Below are 16869 nucleotides of genomic sequence, written 5' to 3'. Positions count from 1 at the left end.
GGCCATGCCTGATTCCAGTCCCTGAGGAGCTCGATCCATGCCCACCACCCTCTGGTGAAGAACCTTTTCCTAACATCCAATCTGACCCTACTGAGGTTCCAATGAAACCTGAACTTTTAACAAAGACTTCAAGAAAGAGAATGGTCTTGACTTTTCAAGGCATAGCGTATAGAATTCTTCTATGCTAAGCACTAAAATATGGATCTTTTGGCTGTCTGATTTGCATCCAGCTTTTTTGCTCGCTGTTTTAACAGTGTGTTCTGAATTACAGGTGGTGAGATAGTAGCACGTCGACAGTGTAGACGCTGAACTCCGTGCTTCTCATGGGTTCCTTCCAAGACAGTGTACTTTCTATAATTTTACATGCAACTCCAAAGCTGTCAGCAAGAATCCGGAAAACCGTGGTAACCCGGGACCCGCTGCCGTGAGCATAGCGTTTAAACCCCGTTCCGCCACCTCCTCGTCTAGACCTGCGGCCCGCCTCCATCCGGCCCGACGGGCACCGGGGCGGAGCGCGGAGCGGGGCGCGGTGCCGCCCAGCCCCGCCGAACGCCCGGCGGAGTGTTGCCGCCAGCTCCGGCCGCCGACTCTCGCCCCATCCCGGCCGCGGGCGCAGCTGGTAGCGGGGGCGATGGACAGCGAGGCGGCGGGGGACGAGCAGTCCCGCCTGCGCGCGCTCTTCTTGGCCTGCGACGCCAACGGCTCGGGCCTCATCGAGCGCGAGGACTTCGCGGCGCTCTGCGCCGAGCTGCGGGTGCGGCCGGCCGAGGCCGAGGCCATCTTCCAGCGCCTCGACAGCGACCGCGACGGGGCCATCACCTTCAGGGAGTTCGCCCGCGGCTTCCGCGGCGCCACCCGGCGGCGGTCCAGCGGCGGCCTCGGGGAGCCGGAGCCGGAGGGCGACGAGGCGGCGGCGGCGTGGAGCGCCGCGGGGCTGGAGCAGCCCTGGAGAGACTTCGAGGTGCGGCTGGGGGACGAGGCCAGGTACATCCCCAGGTACGCCCAGGAGCACAGAGCTTCCGCGCTGCCGCCGGCGCTGGGAGCATAGGGGTTCCGCGCTTTGGCTCCACTTCTCGAGTTTCCAGATCTCGTGCTTCTCGTCCTATTCTTTTTGCTTTTGCTTTCCCTTTCACTCCTTTTTCCTCCTTCCTTTTCCCCCTTCTTTTTCTTCTTCTTTTAATTCTTCTTCTTTTTTTTTTTTTTTCTTTCCTCTTCTTCGTTTCCTCTGCGCACAACTTTTCCCTCTCGCTGCTCTCCGATCAGCCCACGCGGGACGCTCGGGTGGAGAGGCGGCTGGCATGCACATCGCGGCATCTCAACACTCCAGTGACATGCAACGCCGGTGTGGACGGGGTGAGGGGGAATAAGGGTAAATCATGCCTGCCGGCGCTGAGCCGTTCGGCCGCGTTTCGCTGCAGGGCGTTGGCAGTAACCTGCCTGAAACCGGAGGTGCTCCTAGTTGCTTCTAAAGTGTTGCCAGTAGAAATACAGTGTAATTTTGCTTCGCATGAACGTTGCACTTCAGACCGAAAAAGAAGCGATCAGAGTTAAAAGGTCTTGGCGGGAGGTGTTAATTAGGATTGATGCGTGGCTGTAGGCAAAGGAACTTATGCAGAACTGAAGCGTGAGATGCACGGGAGACAAGTCTGTTAAGTTTTCTGCACCGCATACGTATCGAGTTACAGTTTGCTGCTTTACACATTTCAAATCATAGGAAAATATATAATCCCAGTCCTCATATAATGCTCCTCAAATCACTTCCTAGTCCAGAAATGTGGTTCTAGTCTGTTTGTCTCTTCAGTGATCTTCTTAGAGAGTTGCAGAACCCTCATGTCCACAACCTGAGCAAATGTTCTTTTTTTTTTTTTTTTTTCTTTTCTGAGAGTGTAACTAACACTGCTTATACTGGAATATTCCATGCATGTCAGTGACTTCTCAGTGATCCGATCTTTTATACCTAGTTTGTGAAGCCCTCCCTCCTGTAAATTGAGACAAAGAGAAGTAAAGCCTCTTGTTAGAGAGTCTGCAGCAGCAATTCAGAACCTAGCCTAAGGCCAGACAGAAACTCAATTGGTGATGTAAGAATGTGACTCAGATCCAGCGATGGCACGTGAAAGATACTTTCCTTTCGGCACTAAGCCCATCTCAGCACTGCAGCAGTAGCAGTGTGAGTGCAGCCAGACTCTTTGCTGGAGGGGAGAGCAGGAGACGGGAATGGCCCTCTGACACCTCACTGTGCAGACATGTCGTTTCATTATACTACTTTGGGATTCTAATGCGTCAGATTGCAAACAGAGCTGAACGTCAGTAATTAAGTATGTGTGCCAGGTGGGCTGTTGCTTGATGTAAATGTTTCCCATTCGTGCTCGGCTTTGTGAATACCTTGGAACACCTTTCATAGTTGACTGTGCTTGTTAGGTGTGTGCCAACGTCAGCCCAAGAACAGTGTGCCCTTTGTTTTCCTTGTTCTTTCTCTCTGCTGTCCTGAAGCTGTGGAAGCAGACCTCTGTTGCAGCTCAGCTGTTTTCCATTTGTGGCACACTTTTTTTTTTTTTTTTAATTGAAATATTTGTATAAGTTTTTCTTTATGTGAGTAGTCCCACTGAAAATATTTGGATCAAGTATGTGAACAAAGTGAATATACTAAAATTGTCAGAGGAGTCTAGGCATGGAAGGGTTATAAATGGAAGAATAGAACAAAATTATGAAAAATACTTCAAAAGAGTTGCTTGCTATTTTACGTAAATTATTTACTTTTAGTTGTTTATCTGTTCAATTTTTTCTTTATCTGTTTTCAAAAAGACAGACTTATGTTAGTATGTAAAACAGTTACTGTTCTTGCACTGTGGTTTATCACCTTTCAACTGTTTGCAGTTACATCTGTTGGGAGAAAAGTAACTTCACAGAGGAAGCTCCTCCAGTTGGGATGAGTGGAATCCATTTTACTGATCTCAACCATGTAGAAATTGGGAGGTTTAGTCTCTTGCCACACTATCAAACGGCACTGGCAGGTGCTTTCATGCAGCTGTGTTTTCTACAGAAAAAAGCAAGGCATGGAGGTAGAGAGGGAGGGGTGAAAATCAAAAGGGAATCTTTTGCTAGCACACATGGTTTAGCCTCTTTTTCTGCAAATGAGCTTTTAAATACCATGAGTAAGCCACCATAAAGGCATGCAAACCCCAGTAACACCAATTAATTTACTAACTCAGCCCTTAATGGAAAAGTAGACAACAGATAGACATTGTTTACTGTTAGGTACTGCCTGGTTCCAGAATATTTTGAATTCAGTTAATGTTTAAAAAATACTGTTACTATGGGATGGATCAAGCCTCTCTGTAGTTTGGTATATGTGTTACACAGTTCTGTGTGCTTATACTGTGATCTCTTGTATTTAAACAAGGTGGAATGACATCAAAAAGTTTATTTTCAGCCTAGCTTCTTCCATCCCAATCGGAGAAGATCTTCAGGGCTAGGTTCAATTGCTGTTCATTGTCTTCTTGTGTATTTAGTGGACAGTTGTGCCTTGAGCACAAAAAAGTAGAAAGTCATTCCAGGCTGGTGGTCTAGTATAACATGAGAAGCCAGATGTTAATGTTATTGCACAGAGATAATTTCATAAGTTGTTTTTTTTTGCATTCATTTCATTTAAAATTCAACTCCTCCTCCTTTGTTATTAGACACAAATGGCACTGCTTTCCTTTTGGATGTAGTGAATTGCCAACCAGAGTATAGCTGTGTGAGCTGCAGGAGATCTGTTCTGTTGGGAACTCAGAACTGTTTGCTGTTTTATTTGTCTAAGTGTTTGCAGTGACATGGGAGCAGAAAAAGCATTCAGAAATTTATCTATTTGGTGCTCCAGGCAGGAATACTCCAGTGTATTGCTTGTGCTGGGAGGCTTTAGGCCTTGGCTCTGTTAGTTAGTGTTCCATTCTGTTTTAATGTATGGATTTCAGTGGTAGTGTGAAAAGGTTGCCACTACTCCCTTAGCATGCATGCTAAGCATGTCTCCTTTAAGCGTGTCTCCTGATGGAAGTGCTTTTCCATTCCCCATCCTGGAGCAGAGAATGATCCAACATCTGCTGGCACTTCAAGAGAATTCTATGACAGTTGTCTGTGTCAGTAAATCATAGCCAAAAACTACCCAGGAAAACAGTTCTGAACTTTTTATTTTGAAGATCTTAAATCAGAAATAACTAAGATTTTCAACTGTTGTGTATGTCCTTGTGTATTGCAGGAATAAATGGAATCCCTTTTAACAGGTGATATTTGTGTGATATTTGGCAAATTGGATTTGTATAGCAAATGTGGATTTGGAGCCATGATAAAATGAGAAAAGAGTGTTGTTTTTAACATTAACTGCTTGAAGTGCAACGACAGGTGATAGTCATGGCATGAGGTGAGAGGAGAAGAGCTGCAGAAAAACCAGTCCAGAACCTGTTCCACTTGTGCTGAAGTGAACCGTAATGGATTTTTGACAAAGCCAATACAGAGCACAGCTTCAGGTCTTGTTGGCAGATTGCATTTCCTTTCAAGAGATGAGGAACTGTGGAGGTTTCCTTGGAAATGGATGTGTGTTTCTCAGTGAGGCAATGAAAGCAAAGCCTGAGGAAAAAAACAGCTGCTTGGGACCCTTTTGTCACAGTGCTGGAGAAAAGGATCCATGCTGCAATAATCACATCTTGTCTTTTAATGCATCTTATGACAAGGGACTGGCAAATGCACTCTGATAAAAGTGTGACAGATGCATTTCTATGAACTAGAGGACTTTCTGAGCCACCTTAGGTCTTCCCGCTTGTTTTTTTTCCTTTTAATCTGAACAACTGTTTTGTGAACGAACTTAGGCTCTACAGCATTTGTTTTCCTAAAATTTTCATTATTCAGAATCCTGTGCTGTATGTCCATCCTTGGGAATGGAATCCTTTTCCACAGACTTCATCTTTTCCTCCTATCCCACAGGCTTTTTCTACTCCAGCTCCACTACCTGCTCCAAGCTACACCTTTGCCTTTAGGCAGGGAACAATACTTACTCCCACGGAAACATTAAAAATTCCTTCCCCGAGAATCAGCTGAGGCTCTCTTGTGCAGACTCTCACATGGAGGTTGTAGATTTGTTCTTCTTTTGATATAATTCAATCTATGAAGGAACAAGTTAGAGCAAAAAAAAGTTAATGTAAAAAAAAAACACACCCATGTTTCAGGTTGAGAAACACCTGGAAGTTCATTCTGTATGAAAATTTCATGGAATTATGTTTCCTCAAGGCACTTAATCAAGAACGTATTTGGCCAGATCTGTTAAACCCACACCCCACAGGCAGTGTTCAGCCTGGCCCATCTTGCTCTTGCATCTGCCTCCTACCCCATGCAATCATGGTGTTGGCTCTGCCTCACAGAATGGCCTGGCCCAGCTTCAGGTGGACTCCCATCCCTCAGAATAATTAAACATCAATGTGCAGTCAGCACCATCTGGGCTGAAACCAGGGCATGGAGAGGGTGCACTGCAATGCCAACTGAAGTCATGGCAGATAACTCTATGCTTTTTGATGTATTAGCTAAACAGTCCTGTGAACAGCAAAAAATACACAGCTATGTTTTCCATTGCTGTAAGGGAATTTGAGAATACGTTTCAAGAGCTTCAAAAAAGTAATCAACTTTTTAATATATTTTTGACTCCTTTTTTGTTCAACATAAATACATTTTTAAAATAGAACGTATGGTTACAATGTGCTATTCAACAAAAAAATCTGATGGTGTCTCTCTACAAGACTTTTATGAGAAAGAAAGTTACCTCTTGCTTCACAATCACACCTTACTCATGTCATTGCTTTTGGCATCATGCACATTTGTGAACAATTGTTTTCAAGGATGAGACACAGATGGACTAAAATTTCATAACAAACATCTAAGAAACAACTTGAGAGCTAACTAAGAATTGCATACGCTGCCACTGAACCAGGCTGATGCATTAGTTTCACTAATTAGAAATAAGGTAAAATATTTCACTTGTTTTATTATTTTTTTCTCCCTTTTTTCCCACTTTTTAATAAAATATTAAAAATTAAAGCAAGTTTTGTTACTTGCATGCATCAACTATATTATGTATTTTACAAGAGCTGCTCTGAAAATGATGCTGTTCATTTGTCTTATTCTTTCAACTTATGATGGTGGATGTTGGTGGTATGTCAGTAGTTAACAGAGGTTATTGATCTCCAGTGTAAGGACAATTGTCAGATTGTAATGCCCCCTTCTCTAACTCAGGCCTTCTTGGCTGAGATCTTACATTTCATCCCTTTGTATCCATGTTAGAAGGGAGGTTCTACAGACATTGAGTGATTTTACAAGCTCCGCTTGGAAGGAAGTGTTGCAATATAGACCATTCTAAAGCTTAGAAACAGGAGCACATTCTGCACCTATAAAAATAAAAAAAATAAAAACATGTTTTTCCAGTGCCTGAAGGACAATAACAGTATGGATAAGGAAGAGGACAGAAGTGAAGAGAAATGTCAGAAAAATGTCAAGGGGTTACTTTGAGTCAATGTAAAGATTTTTGTTGTAGGACAAAAGACTAGGACCTGATGGAATATCATGAAGCTGTGACGGGGAGGGTCTGACTGGATATGAGGAAAAGGTTCTTCACCATAGGTTGCTAGGCATGGAACAGGCTCCTCAGGACGGTGGTCATGGCCTCAGACCTCTGAAGTTCTAGAAGTGTTTGGACACCACTCTCAGACATATTGTCTGATTTTTGGGTGGTCCTGTTTGGAGCCAGGAGTTGGACATGATGATCCTTGTGGGTGCCTTCCTACTTGAGATATTCTGATTCCATACTTTGTTCAAGTTTTCTTACCTCTTGTCCCAGTGAGGTAATATCTTTTCTTAGTATGTTACAGTTTGTAAATCTCTTTATCTTTCTAAAGCAGATGCAGGTAATTATACACCAAAGAGTGATGGAAAAAAATATTTAAATTGTTATCATATAAGGAGAAGTGGTATTGTAACATCACTGGCAAATCTTTGATTTTCTTCTTTTTTCCAATAGCTTACTACAGATTGCCCTTTAAATGGAGGAAAATGTTGCTTCTAATACACTCATTTAGGTGAAATTAAGTGGACCACGTAACACAGTCTGCTTTCTTTGTAAAGGGAACAGATGTAAGAATCTGAGCAACTACTTAGTCATTTTTTGATGCATTCCACCAACTTTCTTTGAACTGCATTCAGAGTGTGGACCAGCTGGCAAACTGCCACACTGTGCATTCAGCCATCCAGAATAGTATGAGCTGATATGAATTGATTTAAATGGAATTATGCCATGTAACGTAATCTAAGTATCTGATATCTCTAAACCGCATTTTTTCTTATTTTTTTCCTTTTCTCTGCTCCTCCTTATTCTACTTTGCTATTTTACATATATTATATTACATATGGCAGATATCCTCAGGACAGATTTATTTTCTTTCTGGAATGCATTAACTTTATGTAATACAAAAACTCCTATGTGAGGATGTGAAAATACTGGCTAATTACTTGTATTAGAGAGAGGGGAAACTAAAATAGTTAATCCTTCTAGTTGAAGTAAGGAAAAGCTGGAGCTGTACCTGTCTAGTGTACTGTACTTTTTCAAGCCACTAATGCTTTGTGTCTGTACTTTGTAGAAGCAGCTAAAATGTGTGTGAGGTAGGCAGTGAAAGCATACAGTTAGAGGGTAAAGTGGGACGATTTCTTTCATTTTGTGTCTTTGCATTTGCAATTTTGGTGTGGAACTTAAAGGGATGCAGCTAAATCCATTTAAAATGAGATTTTTTCTTTTATAAAAAAGCTCATTTTAAAGGGCTCACCTGGGCATTTCACATGAATTTTGTTGAAACTGAACAAGAACTTTTTAGTTTCCTTTTTGTAGTGCAAAGACTATTGAGTGTTCAGCAGTCATCACAGTAAAACACATTTGTGAAATCTTCCTTGATAAATAATTTTGAATAACAAATATTTAAAAAGAAATAAAATGTATTTACTGGAAGCTGGAAATACATTTGGCAGTGTCCATTGCAACCACTGCCTTGCTGCAGTATAATCACTAATAGTGAAAAGTGAAAATAGAAGTGATTTAAAATATGGGAAGAAATGATTAACAGTAGTTCATCTTAGCATCATAGAATGATTTGGGTTGAAAGGGACTTTTAAGATTATCTAGTTCAAAGCTCCCTGCTATAAGTGGGGACACCTCCCACTAGACCACATTATTCAAAGTCACATCCAGCCTGGCCTTGAATTATTCCAGGGAGGGGACATTCGCTGCCTCTCTGGGCAACCTGTTCCAGTGTCTTACCATTGTCACAGTAAAGAATTTCTTCCTAATATCTAGTCTAAATCTATTCACTTCCATTTTAAAACCATTTCCACTTGTTCTGTCTCTACATGCCCTAATAAAAAGTCCCTCCCCAGATTTCTTGTATTCCCCCTTCAGGTACTGGAAGGCATAAGTGCTTAAGTAGTGTTCCATCAATTCTTTGCATGACTAATTTCTCATCTGTTTTTCTTCTGCTTACATTAGTTGTTGAGTCATGTTTTTAACTAAGATTTCCAGTAAAGCTGCCATAGAAGCACTGAGGTGAGCATCACTGGGAGTTTCAGAGGCCGATTTCAGACTGAAAGAGCCTTGCAGGTGCTTTCCAGGAATTCTAAATAATTGTGTTTCAATGGGCATTGTTTTGTTTCCTAACCCTCATAAAACAAGGTTGCAGATATTTTGAGTCCATCTGTATGGTAGCCAGTCAGTAGGCTGAGTAGGAAATATAAGAATTTCTTTTCATCACTCAGGCAGAACTATTTTTTGATACTACATCTTAAAGCAAGTAGACAATGGTATGTCAGTGTCACAGCAGTGTAGGGAGACTGATTTTTGTCTTCATTTCTGGTATGTGTATTTGCATAAGCTTTTAATAAAAAGCTGCAAGAGAGAGTGACAGGCATTCTTATAAAGAGAATAAAAATTACAGGAATTCCTTACAATATTCTACTACAGGTGTTTTTGATTCTAGCACAAAGTATTGTAGGGAAAGGCCAAACTAATAGTTGATTCTCCAGTTCCGCAGTGTAAGACACTGTACCTTCTGTTGTGCTACAGCCTCTAACAGCCCGTGAGGCAGGGGATTTCTGGTGATACACATGTTCTGCATTGTGTTTATGGTTTTTTTATTCCTAAAAATCATATATAGAATCATAGAATTGTTTGAGTTGGAAGAGACTCTTAAAGGTCATCGAGTCCAACTCCTCTTCACTGAATTGGAATACCTACAGCTAGATCAGGTTGCTTGGAGCCTTGTCCATCCTGACCTTGTGTGTCTCCAGGGATGGAGCATCCACCTCCGATCTGGGCAACCTGTTCCAGTGGCCTAGATTGCACTGAGTGTATCTGCCATATAAGATGGATAACTCCTAATTTAGACTAGATATTAGGAAGATATTTTTGCTATAAGAGTGAGAAAACAGTAGGTTGCCCAGAAATGTTGTGGGTGCCCCCTCCCTGAAGGCATTCAAGGTCAGGCTGGATGCAGCTTTGAGCAACTGGTCTAGTGGGAAGTGTCAATGCCTATAGCAGTGGAGAAACTAGATAATCTGAAAAGATCCCTTCCAACCCAAACCATTCTATAATTCTGCGATTCTGCCCACCTCACTGTGGCTAGTGTAGCCTCTGTTTTACAAACCACACTGCTAAAGGAGTTGATGAACATCCATGCTGTGAGATGTGAGAGGCATTCTTCAGCAGCTACTTCCACATATGCACAGCAGCTGCTTCTGTTTAAAATCTGAAATTAAACTGGAATAGTTTGTTAGCTGTTTTAGTGAGGTATTTGCAGCTTTGAAGGACAAACACTGAAGTGCTAAGAATTCATGAAATGCAGCATATGTTACTGTACCCAGCTATCTAAATAAATGGAATTTCAAATAGAGAGATTATGAGAGATTGCATTTCGTAATGTTTAAAGTACAGTCATGCTCCAGCTTCAAGGCTTATCAAAAGGAATGGAAGCACAGTTGGAATGCTATAAATGGTATCACCTCGAGACGCTAAACTTACTGTTTGTCCAGCTGCTTGTACTTGGAAGTCATTGTTTAAGTACTACAAATCTGCTATATACTTGCACTTTAACTGAGATCTGGTGAAAATGAATCACCAACATGTTTTGTGGTATTTACTGTCATCAGAATCATGCTAAAATTCTCTGTTGTGCAGTATTCCTTCGGTGCAGAAATCTCACGTACCTCTGAACTTAGTACAGAGAAAAAGGGGTGTATTTTAAGAGATAAGTCTTCTTGTTTTGTTTCATTCTGCTTTTAGTATCTCTCTTGGAGCTGTTTTAACTCAGTGTGATTCCAAGGGAAAATGCCTGTGACTGTTTTTTAAAGGTGAAATGTTGAGTGAATATACATCAGGGGAGTTCTTTAATGATATATGCTTTTACATAGTTTGTAGCGTCTGATCAGATAAACCTGTTCAATATTGTGACTATTTGTGAACCTTGATATTTCTCTGTTTAAGTACGTTATGAAAATGGATTTGTATGCATGCATAGAGTACAATGTTGCATTTAAATGAACTTCTGGAGTTGCTAAGTATGGCTAAAATTGAAGCCTTTTTTCTTTTTTCTTTTTTTTGCAAGAGTGTACTTGCATGTACACACAAATTCCCTTGGCCTCAGTAAATCTGTATTTTTATGTGCTATTGTTACGTTTCTGTATATTAAAATAAACATCTGCATTTCAGCCACAAACAGATTTTACGATTTCTTGAAATATTTCAGTTGTTTAAAATAGGACTCTGAGCTAAAATGACAATTATACTACTGTTGCCATAAAATAGGTTATACTTACAGTGGGAAAATCATATGGAACAAAGTTCTAGAATGCTAATAATCTGAACTGTAGAAGTGCTTTAGGTGTGAAGTCACAGTGATTGCTGATAGCATGGTTGTAGTTAGCGGGTTAATCAGCACTGCCTTTATGGAAGATAGAAGAGTGTCAGCCATCCAAGAAGGAGAATCTTTAAATCAAAGGTTAAACTTTCTGGTAACAGTAAAAAGATGACAGGCATTCATGGTGTATTATAAATGCTGTGGGACTAGTAGTTGCAGAACATTATATTTGTTTGCCTTTCTGCAACCAGTGTGCTGTGCTTCCTCATTACTAGCCTGGTTCCTGCATGTCTGTAGATGTGCTCTCTTTTTGTTGCTTTTCCCCCTTTGTTTAATCTGTAAGATCTTGAATACTTGCTCATCTTTTGGTATATTACCTGCATGGCAATCAGCTTTGCTTGTCCTTGGGACTGCTAAATTCTGCTGTAGAATTATCTCTGATATAAGTTGCCTTATAGAAGCACCATGTAATGCCAGCTGTGACATGACATACTGTTGTACTGTTGACCAGAAATCATAGCTGTTTATGTAATAATATGTGGAACAATATTTTGGTGCTTATGCTGTTATTTGTCTTTGCATCTTGTCAACAATTAAGTTGTAAACAACAATTAAAACTGTGTACAGTCACTTGAAATGAGTTCTTATCAAATAAGAATCGAAATATTTTATCCTTACATTGAAGCAGCCTTTAAGAAGCAGTATGAATTTCCATGGAGCTGTTAATTACTCAAGGATCTACAGTGACATTTTTCTTTGACCCTTCTGAAATGAGTGTTGTCTTTCACGTAGGAGTCATATATGGAATTAACTTTTTACCAAAAAGAGTTTTTTTTTGTGATCTAAAACAAGGCTGTCACTATTAGAGGTATAGACATCGGGTGCAAAATAGTTTGTTTTAAATGAGAGCTAGGTTCTCTGTTCTCATACAACCCCAATCAAGTTATTTATACAGGAGATGTGAAGGAAATCCAATAGCTAAGGGAGCACTGAGCTTTATGTGGATAGCTGTGTTTTCTTCTAAGCTTTCATGGATAGTTTTTACATCAGGTGAGTTGTGCAGACCATGCTTATTTATTTCCATATTGTTGCAGGGTTATTGTTTGCTCATTTTACTCCCTGTAGTCATGTCACTTTATTTTAAAAACATATATTTCTTTTTCAGACAAGAGCAAGTCAGTGTTCTGTATCAGAACATTCACATAGTAGAACCAAGATTAATCCAGCCTTATGAGCATGTCATTAAGAACTTCATCCGGGAGATCAAACTTCAAAGCACAGAGATGGAAACCTTGGCCATTGCTGTCAAAAGGTATAGTGAGTCTTCTCCCAGTTCATTTATGCAGTTACTTTTCTCTCTATCCTATGTTTTGTTGGATTAATCTACTATTGGGTAGTGCCAAAATATGCCAAACAGAATTCTCATAAACAGAGTTCAGAAGTTGTTTACATACAAACATGTTTGTGTAAATGTTCCCTGTTCATGTTTTGGGTAGGTCCTGGCTTTGTTCTTTCATCTAATGCCTTAACCATTTTGACTACTTTTCATGTCTGTAATTTTCTGGTTTAGCATACATTCCCATGACAATTTCATTTTAAAAAACATACTTTTGCTTCTCCAGCTTCAAGAAGATTAGCTCAGTGCAAAGATCTTGTATGGATGCTTCAAGTTGCTGTAGTTATTGTCTTGAAGCCTTGTCATAGGATAACCAGAGGGGCTTTTTACCTTTGTAATTTAATTTTAATTTTCAGTGTGAGATCTCTTTTACACTAATCATCTGCTATCAGCTATAATTTAAAATCTAATTTGCATGTATTTTCAAATTGATTTGTGATTTTGGTTCCCCACCATATCAGTTTCAAGGTCTGGCCATTGTTAAACCTTGTTAAAAATTGTTTCCATTGTTAAAAATTGTTTCCATATTTGTCTATCTAATTCATTTCAGCAATCACATTCACACAATTTTCTGTCAAGACACAGGGCAATTCCCAAAACAATATTTACTTTAAAATTTTAGAGCTCAGGATAAAGCAGCAGTTCAGCTCAGTGAGCTGGAAGAAGAGATGGAACAGCGGATACAGGCTGCAGAGCATAAAGTTAAAAAGGAGGTGAGTATTTTTTGTTCATACAATTTCATAGTGACCAAACTCTCTGTAGATTTATACAAGATTAGTGGCCAGGTAAGTCTTTGGTGCTGCTGACTGACTTAGGGGCACTGCTCAGATGTAATAAAGCAAGAAAAAAAATCTCCTCTGTAAGAAAATGTTAATGCAAAGGAGTTTATTTCCCAAGAACAGTATTGGTAACTGATTAGGAAAAAATGGCCTTTCACCAGAAAATGATGGTATCTACTCCAAGTAGCACAAGAATTTAAGTAATTAATGCTTGCTTAGATCATTTGTTCCTCATTTATACTTCTGACTGAAGCAGTAACCTTTAATTTTCATGCTAATGCTTTCTGATCCGGCAGTTGTAGTTTGGAGACTTCTAGAGGAGAGAGGGTGTTAGTGATAACAGAGCGTGTGGGCCTGGACTTCTCTGTTGATGGAGAGTTTTCTTGTTTCAGTGTGCTCAGGTTTTAGGTGTAGTTTCAACTCACTTGCAATCTTGATGCTAAGTACAAGAGTCCTTTTCCCCTCTCATATTGAAAACACGAGAAGAGCCACAAATGACTGTCTAATTCTAAGCAGAAAACAGTATAAGAAAGTTGCTCTGCCTGTCTTGCCTGATTCCTGTTGAACTGTTCCGAAATTTATGTGATATATCTAGCTTTGTAATAAGTGTAAGAGTAACAGTTCATGCAAATTATTCTAATGTGGACAAAAGAAGTTCACTAGTTAAAATGTGTGTTCTGGCCTTGATCATTAATTCAGTAGGAAAAACTACCTACTGAACCTTTACATGCCCAGTGTGTGTTAAAGATCCCATCCCAGCAAAATAGCATATGTGTATTTAACTAATTATAATGAAACTCTCAGAACAGAAAGAAAATTACTATTCCTATGGAGAATATGCATTTTTGTTTATAAAACATAGGGAACATAGCTTTGGAAAATTGCTGTTCTGCTTGAAGCAGTTAATTATTGGAAAAAGCTCTGCAAACATTATTCCCTACTGTAAAAAGGTGATTTGGTTGTGTGCATTCATTCAGTCTGAAAACTGCAGCAATTCCATATGATCTTCACATAAATGTCTGCTATCTATCATCTGTACACAGTTTATGTCTTAGTTTCTAAAAATTACCCTTTTGATGCCAAAAAAAAAAAAACCCATAAGACCTCAAGTTTGCAGTGCTTATGCTAGATCTAGTCTTTGGATTGAAGTGATGAAGAAATGGCAAGGCAACAGGTTGCAGATCTCATCAGTGTTAGTTTTTAGATTGTCACTGAGCTGGAACAGAGTTTTCAGCTTTCACACCCAGATATCAAAGATGGGCTGTGACTTGTTCCCACAGTGCTTTTCTCATTTTCACTCATATGCATTCATTGTAGCTCATAGCTCCTCATACTCCACTCCTAAAACGCCCTGAAAGTAAATGTGAGATATTTACTTTGTGGGTTTGTGCTCAGCCATTAATCTTAGAGTCTGTACTCATGACCATTGTTTGTTAGCGTGATCTCACGCCACTGTGACACCTGCTTCTGCATGATGGCATCTGCAGCATGAGCCTATCCTCTTTTATTTCTCCAGGGAAGCAAGTAATTACTGAACAGCACTTAGGAGTCTGGTACAGGGGCCAGCAATCAGAGAATCCAGCTTAAGCTGATTACTTGGACTGATTGATTATCATTTTAACAGACAGATGTCAGCATCTGACTGCATTCTGAGCAGAGTCTGCACCTGCCATCTCTTGTTTGAAAGCACAACCTATCAGGTTGGCAGCACGTCCTGCCACTGCTATCTGTCTCCCTGTCCTGTGAACTCTATACCTCCACACCTAGGAGCTCAAGGCAGAGCTGAATGCTTTCCTATCAGTCCTAAAGTCTTTGTCTCAGTCCCATGTCTCTTTGAGTTAAAATGGTTTCCCCAGTAGTGCAGTTGGTTTAAGACCAACTGCTGTGTGAAACATCCATGGCTAAGGATGCTGCCATCAGCGTACCTTTCACTGGACACAGGCCTGTAATTGACAAATGCCTGAAAGCAAAGAAAAAATTGAAGTAGATGAGTGAATTTGAAGTGACTCATTGCACAGTAGTGTTGTTTCTAGCATGTTGTATCCCACGCCTCAGAAAGCTGGTTTGAAAGTAACGGTGCAGTGCTCTGACCTGCATGTCTGCCTGTACAGACAGCTATGTATGTAATACACAACACACTGATGTACATGTAAAAATGAAATCTAAACTTTTTTCTTTTGGCATTAAGACATTTAAAGTGATGAGTGCATGAAAGCAAGCACTGAATTCAGGACTGAACCCATATCTTTGTTTTTAGAAGTGGGCTGCAACAGCAGAAGCTGTGTCTGTGGATCTAAGGAAGGGGTGGTTGTCTTAATGTGAAGACAGAATTACACACATTAATCTACTGGGAAAAATGTTTGTCTTTCCAAATTTGTGGATGCATCTTTTAAAAAACATTTGAAACCTGTCTCAATGTTTAATAAACTAACACATATTATAGGAGAAACAAAGAGCTGAAGAAGCACTAAATGAACTGAAGCGTCAGCATGATACTGAAGTTGGGGATCTTCAGGTGACGATAAAAAAACTTAAAAAGGTAAGCAACTTGAACTCATGCCTTGCATTTGTAGTGTAAGAGATGCTGACTTTACAAAGAGTTTTTCCCAAGATAGATAATCACAATGCGTCCCTTTAGATTTATGTGCGTAGGTAAATGGCAACTTCAGGTAAGTTTGATTTGTGTTGTAGTTCTGTGATGTTGTATACATTTTGTATAATTTACTGAAAAACTTAGTGAAGAGACCACATAGACAAACTGTCTTGCTGAATAATTTTCAAGATCCATCATGATACTTGCACTGCAGTTATCTAGTCTTGTATGTGACACATTAGAAACATCTAATACATTGCCTCTAATTGTAATAATAGAGTTAGATGAAATTGGCAATACAAATGCAGTATATTGAACTAATACAATGTTTTTGTTGCTGAGCACTTTTCTTTCAAATTGTAATGGTTCAGGTAAGTTTAAGCTCTAATTTTAAACAGAAGTTACTAGTGGAATTAGTTACTATAGTCTAAATGTAATTCCAACTTGATCATTTAATTCAAAGCCCAACTGAAAGATGAATTGACATCTTAGACAGGAATATTGGTTTGAACTATCTTATAATCGGGATGTTTAGTTTCTTTTGTAAATTTGACCAGAATCTTTGCAAACATTGAGGCTTTATTCTTGTTTCTTCACATTGAATTGAACTTAAAAGAGCAATGATAGAGGAAATTGCTCACAAGAAACATGAAAGCTTTTGTTAAACATACTCTACAGAACTGACATTAGATGAAGTAGTACATATATATATATGTATTTATGTTAGTGGGGATACAGCTGTTACAGTCTTCCCAGTTGCTGGGTTTTGTGTTCTAAGTTGTCAATACCTATAGCAAATTCCAGAGTGTGAAGTAGAAATTAAACATTTGTAATGTGTTAATTTAAAAAATCACACAGAAGACCAGAAGTTTTTAGAGTAATGCTCTCTATTCATGCAGCTGGGAATACTGCAGATTTTTACATCTTTAATAGCTGCAACATATTTTTGGGGTTATACGATATGATCTCCATTACATTTTACTTATTTTGAATGTGAATGATCAAGTATGTATGTTAATTGGGTGATTTTATAATACTTCTAGCTTGAGGAGCAATCCAGAAACATAAATAGCAGGGAAGATGTGATTGAACTGAAAAAGAGAATACATGATGTGTTGCTGGTAAGAAGTGTTTATCATTAATACAGTAATTTAGCTCCAGTTTTATTATTCTTCCAATACAGGTTGTTTT

General features: G+C 39.6%; 1 protein-coding gene across 1 annotated transcript in view; it reads left to right on the top strand.

Moving 5' to 3' along the window:
* The first annotated feature begins 629 nt into the window (after nt 1-629).
* RASEF (RAS and EF-hand domain containing) overlaps nt 630-16869 on the top strand; it is a 35403-nt gene continuing 19163 nt past the window's right edge. The window contains exons 1-5 of the mRNA XM_065745646.1: nt 630-996; nt 12076-12222; nt 12929-13019; nt 15529-15624; nt 16722-16799. Coding sequence (XP_065601718.1) covers nt 632-996; nt 12076-12222; nt 12929-13019; nt 15529-15624; nt 16722-16799 — 777 coding nt within the window. The 5' untranslated portion in view covers nt 630-631. The remainder of the gene's footprint in view (nt 997-12075; nt 12223-12928; nt 13020-15528; nt 15625-16721; nt 16800-16869) is intronic.

The sequence above is a fragment of the Cyrtonyx montezumae genome, unplaced genomic scaffold (genome assembly GCF_038088225.1).
Source record: "Cyrtonyx montezumae isolate F1298 unplaced genomic scaffold, pur_monq_1.0 scaffold_36, whole genome shotgun sequence".
Lineage (NCBI taxonomy): Eukaryota > Metazoa > Chordata > Aves > Galliformes > Odontophoridae > Cyrtonyx > Cyrtonyx montezumae.
Note: the sequence above shows the minus strand (reverse complement) of the source record. Positions and strands in the feature narration are given on the sequence as shown.